This window comes from Triticum urartu, chromosome 5 (assembly GCF_003073215.2).
Source record: "Triticum urartu cultivar G1812 chromosome 5, Tu2.1, whole genome shotgun sequence".
In the NCBI taxonomy this organism is placed as follows: domain Eukaryota; kingdom Viridiplantae; phylum Streptophyta; class Magnoliopsida; order Poales; family Poaceae; genus Triticum; species Triticum urartu.
The window spans coordinates 538902003-538916256 of NC_053026.1; the positions used below are offsets into that span (position 1 = coordinate 538902003).

The 14254-nt window shown below is 39.9% G+C and overlaps 1 protein-coding gene across 2 annotated transcripts; it reads left to right on the forward strand.

Moving 5' to 3' along the window:
* The first annotated feature begins 3298 nt into the window (after window positions 1-3298).
* LOC125510512 (DNA-directed RNA polymerase II subunit RPB2) lies at window positions 3299-11333 on the forward strand. 2 transcript variants are annotated; one of them, XM_048675719.1, is made up of 26 exons: window positions 3299-3772; window positions 4846-5067; window positions 5150-5440; window positions 5594-5791; window positions 6007-6071; window positions 6139-6225; window positions 6333-6453; window positions 6549-6593; window positions 6675-6812; window positions 6923-6995; window positions 7085-7161; window positions 7240-7347; window positions 7473-7589; window positions 7929-8084; window positions 8191-8292; window positions 8477-8602; window positions 8679-8756; window positions 8836-8931; window positions 9039-9154; window positions 9246-9315; window positions 9394-9447; window positions 9538-9681; window positions 9776-10075; window positions 10248-10670; window positions 10910-10990; window positions 11026-11333. In XM_048675719.1, the coding sequence occupies exons 1-26, from the start codon at window positions 3425-3427 to the stop codon at window positions 11221-11223; spliced, it is 3834 nt and encodes a 1277-aa protein (XP_048531676.1). In that variant the 5' UTR covers window positions 3299-3424; the 3' UTR covers window positions 11224-11333. The 2 variants fall into 2 exon arrangements, with proteins under 2 accessions (XP_048531676.1, XP_048531677.1); XM_048675720.1 differs by having other exon boundaries at window positions 3300-3772; window positions 10910-11333.
* Window positions 11334-14254: the final 2921 nt, after the last annotated feature.

Consider the following 14254-nt stretch of genomic DNA (forward strand, 5'->3'; position numbering starts at 1 on the left):
GAGACATACATAGTAGATGGTGTATCATAAAGATTACCTAGATTTATTTTTAACCGTTGTCTACTTCCAATTCATCAAAGGCTTTTGTTTAAAACAACTGCACAGGCAAACATGATAACGATTAGGGATTTAAATTGTCAAGCTATTGTAGCCCGAGATGTTGTCACATGTAGCTGCTATAGATTGAAAACGTTTTACAATGTAGAAATACCGTCGAGTTTTGTGGACGAATTTGATGACACCTGAATTATTTTCTAACTCATGATGTGTCATGATGTTCACCTGAGCCTATTTTGTCCATTTGGCGCTCAACCTGCTGTATGTTACTCAAGGGGGCGTTGTTTATCGTTCAGCTTCAGGCACTGGAGCTGGTGTTTGTTATAACCAAGGGGTCCAGATTTTGAACTTGCGAGTTTCTGTTCTCTGAAATCAGAGGCTCGGGAATGAGAATTATGATAAAAAAATATCCCGACCTTTGCAAGCAAGTAGTTGAATAAAATAGGAGAGGAGAAAAATACAACAGAGTTACAAAGACGATGAGCTTCATGCCTACCGATTGGAATCTCTTGCCCGAAAACTGCAGCCACATAATGAACTATTGATGCAAAATCAAAGACGATGAAAAAACAGGATGCGTATGATGGCAAATATATGTTTAAATTGACCAAAATAATATGTGAATCCTGGAATGCAAATAAGATCGAAAATATGTAGGACTGAGATGGAAGATAAATCACGTTGTCGGCACCTGAGTTGTCACAAATGTCGCAATGTATAGCCAGCGTTCTAGCCGGTGCTTGTCGATGCTAGCAGCATGGTGGTAGAACTCACCCTACGTCTCACATCCGTCACCATTGTGGTCCTCCGGTGGGTGCTATTTTCCAGGAAGATGGTGATTCTGTTGATTGTATCTTCCAAGAAAGATGACATGGAGGTATTGCGGAGCATGGTGAACCACAGGATCCTCTTGGTGGTGATCTACATGCCTGCTGAACAGGAAGATGGTGATTCTGTTGATTGTGTCTTCCAAGAAAGATGACATGGAGGTATTGCGCAGCATGGTGAACCACAAGATCCTCTTGTTGGTGATCTACATGCCTGCTGAACAGATCTCACGAGCGGCCATGAGAGCTGCCAGATGGTCCTCCAAGGCACAGAGTCATGGCATAGGAGAATAAGTAGGTAGCCGATCGTTTACCTCGGCAGCCCGATGGTCGGCTGCCTCACCTTCTCCTTAATTATGTGGTGCATGCACCTAGTGCTGAGAGGAGAGGAAGGGACAAAGCTGCATGTTGGAGGGTGGCCCTCTGCCCACTTGCCTTGGTAGCTGACTGCCGTCTGCTTCGCCGGTTTGTGTACATGCATCCAGTGATGTGAGAGAGGAAAGGTCAAATACAACCGTCTGAAGCTACAACAACAGTAACCACAACAACGAATGACGTGGCTTCACACCATATGCCAGAAAAATTCAATAGTGGAACGCATGTTGCTGATGTGGCATGAATGCTGATGTGGATAGTTTGCATGTTAAGAGAAATATGTTAGTGGGGATGAACTATTTAGGTGTTAAGAGAAATAGGTTAGTGGGGGTGAACTATTAGGTATTAAAGATAGGTTAGTCCCAAAAAATAATATAAAATTATATATAAAATATCCAAGATTGATACTAGAATAGCATGAAACAATAAAAAACTATATATACGTTGAAGACGTATCATGGAACTATGTCATAATTGATGAGCCGCCACCTTGTGGTGTGAGTGAAACTACATTTAAGCCAATTTGGGGGTAGTATATACATGCGTGAACGTTGGCTGTCGAGACAAGTGTCTACGAGGGAGGTTATGAAGAAAACCAAAACTTTTGGATGACATTGACACAATGTGTATTTATATTGTCAAACAAATCCATATCTAAATTTGAGTTATGTAATAGAAAAATACAAAAATGCTCTAAGAGGGAAAGAGAGAAAATGTGAAGATACTATTTTCCATTGAATTTGTGCTTTTGGTTCTCTTAATATGTGTCGTGGTTTCAATGGATTTTTTGTGGTATGCAAGATTGTATTATCATCTACGACATCTATTCTGAATTATAAGATGTTTTGAATATTTCAATATGAACTTCATACAAACTAAAATGGGTGAACAAATACACTAAAACGCTCTATATACATCCAATTCGGAAAAAAAGTTAGAACATCTTATAGTTTGGAACGAAGGGAGTAGTATCTTGTATATGGAGTTTTTGAACCTGAGCTCACGTCCTTTCTGATGAACACTAAATCCAGAATAGTAAAAACACAAAATATTCTTTTTTTATAACATTGATGAATGTTTTAACTGCCTGTAAACTTTTGTGGCAAAATAACATTCGTGGATGTCTGGGCAAAAGAAAAATGATGCTTTGACAAGAGTATTATTGGAAGCATCGATTTTCTTCACCAGACCTCCACGAATGTCATTTCGTCACAAAAAAATATAAGAAGTTAAACCATTCATCTTTTTACTATTTTTTGAATTTCACTGTTCATCAGAGAGCATGTGATCTCAGGATCAAAAGAGCACTTTCACGGTATCTTAATCTTCACAAATATTCATATTTTCTTTTTCAACTTTCTGATAGTGCTACCATAGCACCATAACATCACAAAGACTTGTAGCACTGTAACTTCTCTAGGTGTCCACATCAAATAGGATATAGTGCATCCAAGTTAAGTAGCAAGTGTGTTTGCAAAAAAAAAAAGTTAAGTAGCAAGTTTAATTAGTACACATCTTTTACATGGAAAGCTCATATACGATTACAGTTGTAGCATGCGAGTATTCATTTTGGGAACATGAAATTATGCTTTTCCTTTTAGTAAACAAATTGACTTCATTGACTAACATAGTAACAATTGACTGAAACTAAGAACGAAGTATATATTGTCAGCATATGCTTTTTACTCACTCCGTAAACTAGTAGTATAATGTAGAACTGCAAAAACGCCTTATATAAGTTTACAGAAGAGGTAGTGCCATTTTATATAATTTTATTAGTTTCTTATATATATAATATTATTTTTATTGTCTCCGGCCCTTTAACATTTTTTAGGGTATATCCGGCCCTTTTACATTTTTTTTGAGACAATCCGGCCCTTTTACATGGTACCGGTCTGTTACTAATACGCATCAGGCCCACTTTCCATCGTCACCAAACGAGGCCTAAAAACAGGCCCAGCGCAACAAACACCCCGCACTGGAAAGTGGAAACCGACCTCCCCTGCGCCCACAATATAGACTGAACCAGATCGGCGGAGCGCCCCCAATTCCTCACTTCCTGCTTCCGCCCCTCCCCCCCATCTCCCCTCTCCCCCTCGCGAGGCCGAGAGCCGACACACCCACCCCATCCCCGAGCGCCGCTAGGGTTGCGGCTCGCTCCGGCGATGGAGGACGACGAGTATGAGGAGGGGATGGAGATGGATATGGGAGGGCACCAGCACCTCCAGCACCGGGGGTACGGAGCTGAGGAGGAGGTCGAGGGGGGATACGCCGGCGGCGGGGACGGGGAGGACGAGGAGGAGGAGGCGCGGGACGAGGAGGAGATTACCCAGGAGGACGCCTGGGCCGTCATCTCCGCCTACTTCGAGGAGAAGGGCCTCGTGCGCCAGCAGCTCGACTCCTTCGACGAGTTCATCCAGAACACCATGCAGGAGATCGTCGATGAGTCGGCCGACATCGAGATCCGCCCCGAGTCGCAGCACAACCCCGGCCGCCAGGCCGAGTTCGCCGAGGTTGCCCTCCCGACCATACCAAATATGGCTTAATTTTTGCTCTTAGCTTGGTCGGTTAGGGTTTGGCGACCTTGGTACGACTAGCTGGTGACGGGCGGGTCTCAGATTAGATGGGGCGCTGCTCAAATAGATGACCAGTTAGGGTTTTGCGGGAGTATTCAGCTGCTTGCTGGTGTTTATGGTGGGGGTCTGAGAATTTTGACAATGATTAAGCAACAACAAAAAAAACCGTGATGGTGGTGGTTGGATTGAATTTTGATTCTGAAGAGTGGAATTGCTTGGCTGTGTTCAGATGAGAGCTCCCTTGCAAGCTCCCTTTCGGATAGCCGCTAAAGCTTGGATTTCAGAGGGTGGCACTAGGAATGCTTAGAATGAGTTTTGCAGACATGCTTGTTGGCTAGTTTCAGTTATTTCTCATGGGTATTTGTCTCAGGGTCTTGACTATCAAGATGGTTTCTGTTATTTTGCCTGTTTTCATCAGTTTAAACTGATGAATTGTACTGGGAAATCCAGAAATATGTAACTATTGTGTTGTTATAATAGAGTTGAAAAATGTGAAGAACTGGCTGGTCATTGTTGTTCTAGTCATTGTGTTGCCAGACTATGCCTTGGTGTCTCACTGGCTGTTATTTTAACAAAATGGCCTGCCTATGCGAACAAGAACTACAACGTTGATGTGGGTGCTGTTAAGCTTTAAGCAGTATAAGTCATATCCACTATGGTAATAGGGAATGAGCTGCCCCACAAGTTCTGAAGATGAATGCTGTTTTCTGGCTGGCATGATCAGAGTCCAACTTTTTTGTTTTGTTTTCACGAGCTATAAGCCTTACATGAGCACAGTTCACATCTCTAGGATAGAAGTGCATGCCAACAATGGTGTAGACGTATTTCTGTTACTTAACAAAGAAAATGCACACATAGACCCTCTGTGAGTTCATGGCAAATATGAATGTTGCTAATGCTACCATGTGCACACTTGCTAAATGCCCTTTCAGTTTAAACCATGCTTGCTTATTATTATTTTCACCATTTTCCTTGAGCTATCACTTACGATGGTATTGATTCTTCTCTAGACACTCCACAAGATCAGCTTTGGTCAAATCTATCTGAGCAAACCAATGATGACTGAAGCTGATGGAGAGACTGCTACCTTATTCCCCAAATCAGCAAGGCTCAGGAATCTGACATACTCAGCACCACTTTATGTAGATGTATCATACAGAGTTGTAAAGAAAGGACATGACTGTGAAGAAGTTACAGAAACTGCGGAGTATCCGAAAGTCTTCATTGGAAAGGTGTTGTGGCTAACAACATGACACATGCTTGTAGTATGCACTGTTTGTATTCTTTGATTTTTAACTGTTTTGCCTGCTGCAGGTCCCAATCATGCTGCGTTCTAGTTACTGCACACTGTTTCAACAATCGGAAAAGGATCTCACAGAACTTGGAGAGTGCCCTTATGACCAAGGAGGATATTTTGTAATCAACGGTAGTGAAAAGGTTCTCATTGCCCAGGAGAAGATGAGCACCAACCATGTCTATGTGTTTAAGAAGAGGCAACCAAATAAGTTTGCATATGTGGGTGAAGTCCGTTCAATGGCAGAGAACCAGAACAGACCTGCTAGTAGCATGTTTGTTCGGATGCTTTCCCGAGCAGGCGCGAAAGGGGTCAGTAATTTACTGAAGCCTTGCAAATAGTTCTTCACAGATGCATGTGTATCAGTCTAGGGCCACCTTCTTACATGGCATATATATGTGGGAATGCAGTGAGTTGAACTAATGTTAGGATCTTAACGCTATTAAGTGTTTCCTATGTTGCAGGGTTCATCTGGTCAATATATCCGTGCTACTCTGCCCTACATTCGTGCAGATATTCCCATCATCATTGTGTTTAGAGCACTAGGATTTGTCGCTGACAAAGATATACTGGAGCACATATGCTACGATTTCTCCGATACACAAATGATGGAATTGCTGCGCCCATCTTTGGAGGAAGCTTTTGTCATTCAAAATCAGCAGGTATTCCTTGGGCTACTGATAAGTGAAACTAAATTGTTCTTTATCACTTGCAATCTTGCATTGATATCACATCTGCTTGAATTTATGTCATCAAACTAAATTGTTCTTTCTTGTTGGGGCACATCTTAAGTTGAGCTTCGGTTGGAACTTTAGTTATATAAGTTGCTACATTGATATTATTTCATGTGTAAAGCTTTGACAAGCCTTATCTGTAGGTTGCTCTTGACTACATTGGAAAACGAGGTGCTACAGTTGGTGTAACTCGAGAAAAAAGAATAAAGTATGTCTCTACATTTTTTGCTAGAAGAGTAAAAACAAATTTAGTACTCACCTCTTTAACTTCTTAGGTATGCGAAAGAGATACTTCAAAAGGAAATGCTGCCCCATGTTGGTGTAGGTGAATTCTGTGAAACTAAAAAGGCATACTACTTCGGGTATGTGATCCATACTGCACATTAGTCTGTTGTCAATCAAAAAGTTTGCATTCTATCATGCAGCTTGTTAAGAAGCAGATAAGCTAATTTCCTACCTCATTATGCAGGTATATTATTCACCGACTATTGATGTGTGCTCTTGGTCGAAGAGCTGAAGATGACAGAGATCATTACGGCAACAAAAGGCTTGACCTTGCAGGTCCATTGCTTGGAGGACTGTTCAGAATGGTTTGTTACAATATGCTAGCAAATTTGAGTGTGTTTGTATCTTCTTTTTTCTTCAGCTGTGAGCTTAATTATGTTGTTCTTTCTTACAAAATCAGCTTTTCAGGAAGTTGACGAGGGATGTGAGGTCATATGTTCAGAAGGTTTCTCCCTTGTTTCAGTGACCATGGTCTGTCTTTTTCTCAGTCCTGATAATTGCTAACTGCTGTTTCTGTTGAACCCAGTGTGTTGATAATGGGAAGGAAGTTAATTTGCAATTTGCTATTAAAGCTAAAACCATTACTAGTGGATTGAAGTATTCCCTTGCTACTGGAAACTGGGGACAGGCTAACCAAGCTGGTACAAGAGCCGGTGTGTCTCAGGTGTGTACATTTTCATGATCACATTCACGTGTATGCTTTACTACAATTTGGTTTAGCAAACGAATGTTCCAATATGTGCTCTTAATATTTCTTCTTCTTTTGACACCAAGGTGCTTAATCGCCTTACGTATGCTTCTACATTATCACATCTTCGGAGGTTGAACTCTCCCATTGGGCGTGAAGGTTGATATTGCTCAAATTGTTTTCATACATTACTTCCCCATTGAAACCTGATCGCCTTAGGGTTAGTGATCTTAATATCTTATTAACAGGGAAACTGGCAAAACCTCGCCAATTGCATAATTCTCATTGGGGAATGATGTGCCCTGCTGAAACTCCTGAAGGACAGGTAAGTTATTCGCATTCTAAAATTCTCTTTCGTCAAAGGAGTTGGTCAATGGTTTATATTTTATACACCTTTATTCAGGCTTGTGGCTTGGTTAAAAATCTTGCCTTGATGGTTTATATCACTGTTGGTTCTGCTGCAAATCCTATTTTGGAATTTTTGGAAGAATGGGGCACAGAAAATTTTGAGGTTTGTTTCCCCTTCTCAATGTGTGCGCATGCATTTTCATTTGCTTATCTTGCCCAAAGTTAAAGTTTCGTGTCATTTACCAGTTACAACAGTCACTGATTTCGTTCTTGATTCGTTTTTAACAGGAGATATCACCGGCAGTCATTCCTCAAGCTGCTAAAATATTTGTGAATGGTTGTTGGGTTGGAATTCATAGGAATCCTGACCTATTGGTGAAGACCCTTCGTCGTTTAAGAAGACAGGTTTGTACCCTGCTTCTCCTGTTTCATGCTAAAAGCTGCTGGCATTGTAGCAGAATGGATATAGTATTGAAAAACATATATTATCTGCATAATTTGTATACTTAACAGATTGGAACACTCCATTAATATGTGATTTTGTTGCCCTTCCATATGCAACCCTAACTTTCTTTGATATCTGGTACTATCCAAAGTAAAGATTATTTTCAAGATGTATGGCAAACATGTACATCTTGAATTTCTTTAGCATAGAACATGTTAAGAAAGTCATTAATTTCTGGTATGTGATTTTTTATGAGATTCAGGTCTCAAAATTACATGCTGAATGTTGTTAATTTTCAGATTGATGTCAACACTGAAGTTGGTGTCGTTCGTGATATCCGTCTTAAAGAACTTCGACTCTATACTGATTACGGGCGTTGCAGTCGCCCGCTGTTTATCGTTGAAAACCAGAGGCTTCTAATTAAGAAGAAACATATCCGAGCATTGCAGCAAAGGGTCTGATATTCTTTATTTTATGCTAGTTTTTATTCAAATTTGAATTGGTATGCATGTATTTTTTTTCTCATATGCTCGTATATTATCCTACTGTATGGTCATCCAGGAGACTCCTGATGAAGGTTGGCATGACTTGGTTGCCAAAGGATTTATAGAGTACATAGATACTGAAGAGGAAGAAACTACTATGATCTCTATGACTATACGTGTAAGTTCTGTTTGCATTTGAAGTATACCTGATTGAACAGTTGTGGGCTGACCAAGTTCTCCATTCTATTGGCATTCCTTTACATACTTTGTTTCTTCGTTCTATTTGCATTTCTTTATGCTGAGGCTTTTCCTTCATCCTAGATTCATGCTCTGCTAGTAATGCCAACAAATTAAAATTTCAGGACCTTGAAACTTCGAGGCATAATCCAGGGGAGGCATATTCTGAGACTTATACGCACTGTGAGATTCACCCTTCATTGATACTTGGTGTGTGTGCGTCAATTATTCCTTTTCCTGATCACAACCAGGTGACTCATCCCCTTACACAATGCTAATCCACTGCATATGTTTTTAAACATGTCTAATTCATTTCTTTGATTACAGTCACCTCGTAATACATATCAGTCTGCTATGGGAAAGCAAGCCATGGGAATCTATGTTACCAACTATCAGTTAAGAATGGTGAGTGCCATTTGTCTTGGTATCTTGGTTTGATGGTCGGTCTTGGTTTGAACCTTCATCACCCACCATTTGGATTCAGGACACATTGGCCTACGTTCTGTACTACCCACAAAAGCCTCTTGTTACTACTCGTGCTATGGAGCATTTGCACTTCAGGCAGTTACCAGCTGGCATTGTAAGTAAACAATCTTAACTCGGGGCACTCTGTTTGCTTTTTTAATCATATTCTGGATCTTTGCATTTTATGTAATTATTAATATCTTGCTTTGGTGTTCTGTGAAGAATGCAATTGTTGCCATTGCATGCTACTCTGGATATAACCAAGAAGATTCGGTTATTATGAACCAATCTTCAATAGATCGTGGGTTCTTCAGATCACTTTTTTTCCGCTCTTACAGGTACAGCTAGCATTTCAGCATATTCTAGTGTAAGCATGCCACCACTCATTTACCCAAATGCCCAATCTAATAATTCAAACTCCGTATGCAGAGATGAGGAAAAGAAGATGGGGACTCTTGTCAAAGAGGAATTTGGTCGTCCAAATAGGGAGAGCACTATGGTGATTTTTTGTATAATTCATCATGCATTTTCTCTAAGCAGATCTGATGAACTAACATTCCTGTATTTTTCCTTGTAGGGAATGCGGCATGGGTCTTATGATAAATTAGATGATGATGGCCTTGCACCACCGGTAAGTAGAGGCATTTGTTACTCTAGGCTTATCTTTATCACTCAACTGTGCTGCTGATTGCCTATAATGTATAAATAATTCATGTATCAGGGAACAAGGGTCTCTGGGGAAGATGTCATTATTGGGAAGACGTCTCCAATTCCACAAGATGATGCTCAAGGGCAAGCTACTAGATACTCAAAGCGTGATCATAGTACTTCTCTGCGTCACAGTGAAAGTGGGATGGTGGATCAGGTTTGTTTGTTTCTGGCTTTCTGCCACCACTTTTATGTGTCTATGTGGTGTTTTCAGTTTCAAACAAACAGCTCCTAAGTAAGTTTGTTTGCAGGTTCTGTTGACAACGAATGCTGATGGTTTAAGATTTGTCAAGGTTAGAATGCGATCAGTGCGCATACCACAAATAGGAGATAAGTTCAGCAGTAGGCATGGTCAGAAGGGAACTGTTGGAATGACTTACACACAAGAGGACATGCCATGGACAATCGAAGGCATCACACCGGATATCATTGTGAATCCACATGCTATTCCATCCCGTATGACTATTGGCCAGCTGATTGAGTGTATTATGGGTAAAGTCGCGGCTCACATGGGAAAGGAAGGAGATGCAACTCCTTTCACTGATGTTACTGTGAGTAATCTTTTGGGGACTCATTGATCTTCTACTCTAATTGTTCTCAAGAAAAATATATCAATCTCCTCATGTGATCTTTTAATAGCGTCTGTAACCTCTTGTCTAATTTGCATTTAAACTTAACTTGCAATGTATGTGTGTGCTCATTAATTTTTAACTTACATTTCAGGTGGATAATATCAGTAAAGCACTGCACAAGTGTGGCTATCAGATGCGTGGATTTGAGACCATGTACAATGGTCATACTGGGAGAAAATTGACTGCAATGATTTTCTTAGGTCCAACTTACTACCAGAGACTTAAGCATATGGTGGATGACAAAATTCACTCTAGAGGTCGTGGTCCTGTCCAGATACTGACCAGACAGCCAGCAGAGGGGCGCTCACGTGATGGTGGTCTCCGTTTTGGAGAAATGGAGAGGGATTGCATGATTGCTCATGGAGCTGCATTTTTCTTGAAGGAAAGGTTATTTGACCAGAGCGATGCTTACAGGGTGCATGTTTGTGAGAAGTGTGGACTCATTGCCATTGCCAATCTCAAGAAGAATTCCTTCGAATGCAGAGGCTGCAAGAACAAAACGGACATTGTCCAGGTAAGTAGGAACTTTATTTTGCTCTTATCCCCTCTTTAGTTCATAGTACTTGAATGCGAAAACCTTATCTAGAAATACTACCTCTACCAAAATATAAGATGTTTTTGTCGTCTAAACTAGTCTTAAAAAACGTTTTACGGAGGGAGTACTATACTTCCAAATAGCCAGCCCCTTGAGCCATCTTCCTTGGATAGCTTTGCCAGAGTTAGTAATCATACTGTCTATGTTCTCTTGCACAGGTCCATATACCGTACGCATGTAAGCTCCTCTTCCAGGAGCTCATGGCGATGGCGATTGCTCCCAGGATGCTCACCCATGAGGTCAAGGGTGCGAGGGATAAGCACCGTTGAATGAGGTCAAGGGTGCGAGGGATAAGCACCGTTGTGCTTCGAGTGTTGTATTCGGGTGCCTGACTGGAACTGTTTTCCGGGGTGCCTTGTTGCGGAACTTAAGAACTATCATCCTTCTGATTGTGTTCTGGATACGTCAGATACCAGGCCCAGACATAAAGTTACTTAGGTTCTTTATGAGTACATTAGTATTCATTTACTAACAGGACTAATAATGTGTGGTAACATCATCTTTTGACAGTCTTGGCTTTTAAGAGCTCAACTCGAACGATGCTTGTATGAAGACAGTTGCATGAATTTCTGGGTTGAGGCATGAGTAGCCTTTGGATTTTTTTTTTTGAAACTATGATGATTTTTATAGCAAATTCAGAAACTATACACCCTAATAGAGAAAAATCAAAAGTATCACCCTGTCGGCCTCCTGTTGGCCGAAAAGGGACTTCTCGGCCTCCTGTTGGCCGAAGAGGGACTTTTCGGCCAACCGTCGGCCAAAAAGTACTTTTCGGCCAACAGTTGGCCAAAGAGTCCCTTTTCGGCCAACACCTGCTCTATTGTTTAAAAAAATTCATATCAAATAGGATTTTTAGTATTTTAATTTGATACTTTTTGCATTAGATTAGAAATTTTATGAAGTTTCTGTAGATATTAAGTTTGACTAGATTTGAAAGTTTAAATTTAATTTTTTCATGAATTTGCTCAAATAACTAGATTGCCTATAATTTGAGTTAGGAGTATTTTTTAAGATGATTCTTTTTGCTACTGGTTCTTTGTGAATTTGTTTATCAGTAGTAATTAATTAGCGAATTTTATAATTATTTAAAATTAGAGTTTTATGAAAACAGTTCTGTTTTAGTGTTTGTTAGGTTTTATGCTATTTCTTTTAATTTTAATTGCTTTAAAAATTTTTCTTTAGTTTTTTGACATATTCTTTTTGTTTCTGTTTAGTTATCAGTAGCTATTTTATTTGTAGTATTTTTTGTATTTTATTTCTTTTATCCTACTAGAAAACTTGTTTTGAGCTTCACAGGAGTTTATATTTAAAAGTGCCTTGTAAATCCTGTACAACCATTGCCGTTTTATACATGAAAAAAATACTTTCCCGCAATCTTTTTCCCTCCATTTTCTTTGCTGCCATTTTATTTCTCACCATTCTCTCCCACCACACTAAGGAGTGCTGCATCGACGGAGGATGACGATGATGCTTTCATGTGGAGTGTGAAACACTGTGTGAGAGAAGTCATAAGTGCGAAACACTCTCCGATGATGATGACGAAGCTGTAAACACTTATGACTTCTCTCATACAGTGTTTCACACTCCACCAGCAGCACCGACGCAGGAGACACAGACCATGTCAGACGATGTTATCTACGATCGTGTACACCATGAGGCTCGTTTTATAAGTTGAGAAGTGAAGATGGCGAGAAAGAAGATGGCGGGAAAGAAGATGGCGGGAGAGAATGGTGGGAAATAAAATGGCGGAAGAAAATGGAGGGAGAGAATGATGTAAAAACCTAATTTTAAATAATCCTAAAATTCACCAATTAATTATTACTGATAAACAAAGTCACAAAGAACCAGTAGCAAAAAGAATCATCTAAAAAGAATACTCCTAGCTCAAATTATAGGCAATCTAGTGATTTGAGAAAATTTATGAAAATTCAAATTCAAACTTCTAAATCTAGTCAAATTTGATATCTACAAAAATTTCATAAAATTAATTGGTGAATTAATTGGTGAATTTGAGGCATGAGTAGACTTTTCGGCCAACAAGAGGCCGACGAGGTGATACTTTTGATTTTTCTTTATTAGGGTGTATAGCTTCTGAATTTGCTATAAAAATCATCATAGTTTAAAAAGATCGTAGCCTTTGGTGTTGGGTCATATTAGTAGAAACTGATGGCCGTATTGTCAACTTAATAGCCAATGTTAAGAGAGATCGAGTTTGAATCCACCGATCAGTTCGAACAATCTGCATTCTGTTGTTTGTAAGTCGTATAAAACGAGTTGACTAAATCCCCTAAAAAAACGAGTTAACTGAAGCTGAGCACTCGTCAATTTTGTGCTGCAAAGGACATTTTGTTGCGAGGGTGGATGGGTGCACCATATTTGAGAGCAAAATTGTTTGTAAGAGACTGTATGGAGAGTATGGCGTTTTGGATCTTGACCTCAATTTTTGAAAAAAATCAAAATTAGAAAAATTTGTTTTATAAAAAACTGATTTTTTTTTACAAGTAAACAAGGATGTGAAGTACATATGTGTAAAATTTCAGGATGAAGTATGTCGAAATGCGACTTGTACAAAAAAGACATTTGACTTGTAAAAGAAGACAAATTCATGATCTATGAGGATGAATAGAATAATGTGTTAAAAAGTTCTGACATTTTTTTACACAGCACTCATTTCAACATATTTTGAAAATTTACCCATTTGTGCATTATACCTTCATCTATCTTTGTATTTTTAAAAATATGAAAATATGAACTTTCATGAATTTTGAATTTTACATTTGAAACCGCATAAATATGAGAAGATAGCTTGCACAGTGGAAAAGCAAATTGGCCGATTACTAACATAGACTCCACACCATTGTGAACAAAACATGGGCCGTGATTACGTGATTACGAGCAGACTCTACACTTTTGTGCACACCACCAACGCTAAAACGATCACCCCACATACACGTACTCCTGACAATGAAATAGGTACGACTCTACGCTTGCATAGAATGTATGCGAATTGATCGCTACAACAGTCTGGTATTTATGATGGGATAGATGTACGCTAGTTCATTAGGAAAAGTCTCAAGATTCATACCAAATTTTGATGGGGCCCGTGATATAACGGCGAATTATGTTAATGCTCGCTCCTCAAGGGCAACAAATAGAAGCTATTTTTTTTTAAAAAAATAATACACCTTTTTAAATAAATTTGAGAAATATTACACCATTTTGATTTTTTTTCAAATATAATACAGCTTCGGCATCGATGAAGCCGATTCGCTTCTGTCGGCCACGACAAAGACGATACAGCCCAGTCAGCATGGGCGAAGCCAAGTAGGGCCCAAACGGCCATAGCTAAGCCGATTAGTGGCTGGGCCACCCGATGCACGGCCAGTCGGCCTGGCCCGCATGCAGTCTACCAGAGCGACGCTGACAGGCCAACCTATCGACTTCGGCGAAGCCGATAAGTGGCTAATTGGCTTCGCCGATGCCAATTAGTGCTAAATAGTCAC

What these genes read in the sequence shown, in the direction of transcription:
- LOC125510512 (XM_048675719.1), top strand. Translation starts at nt 3,425, where the DNA reads ATGGAGGACGACGAGTATGAGGAGGGGATGGAGATGGATATGGGAGGG. An exon ending in CGAAAGTCTTCATTGGAAAG is followed by an intron (nt 5,068 to 5,149) that starts GTGTTGTGGCTA and finishes TGCCTGCTGCAG; the next exon opens with GTCCCAATCATGCTGCGTTC. An exon ending in CTCCTTTCACTGATGTTACT is followed by an intron (nt 10,076 to 10,247) that starts GTGAGTAATCTT and finishes CTTACATTTCAG; the next exon opens with GTGGATAATATCAGTAAAGC.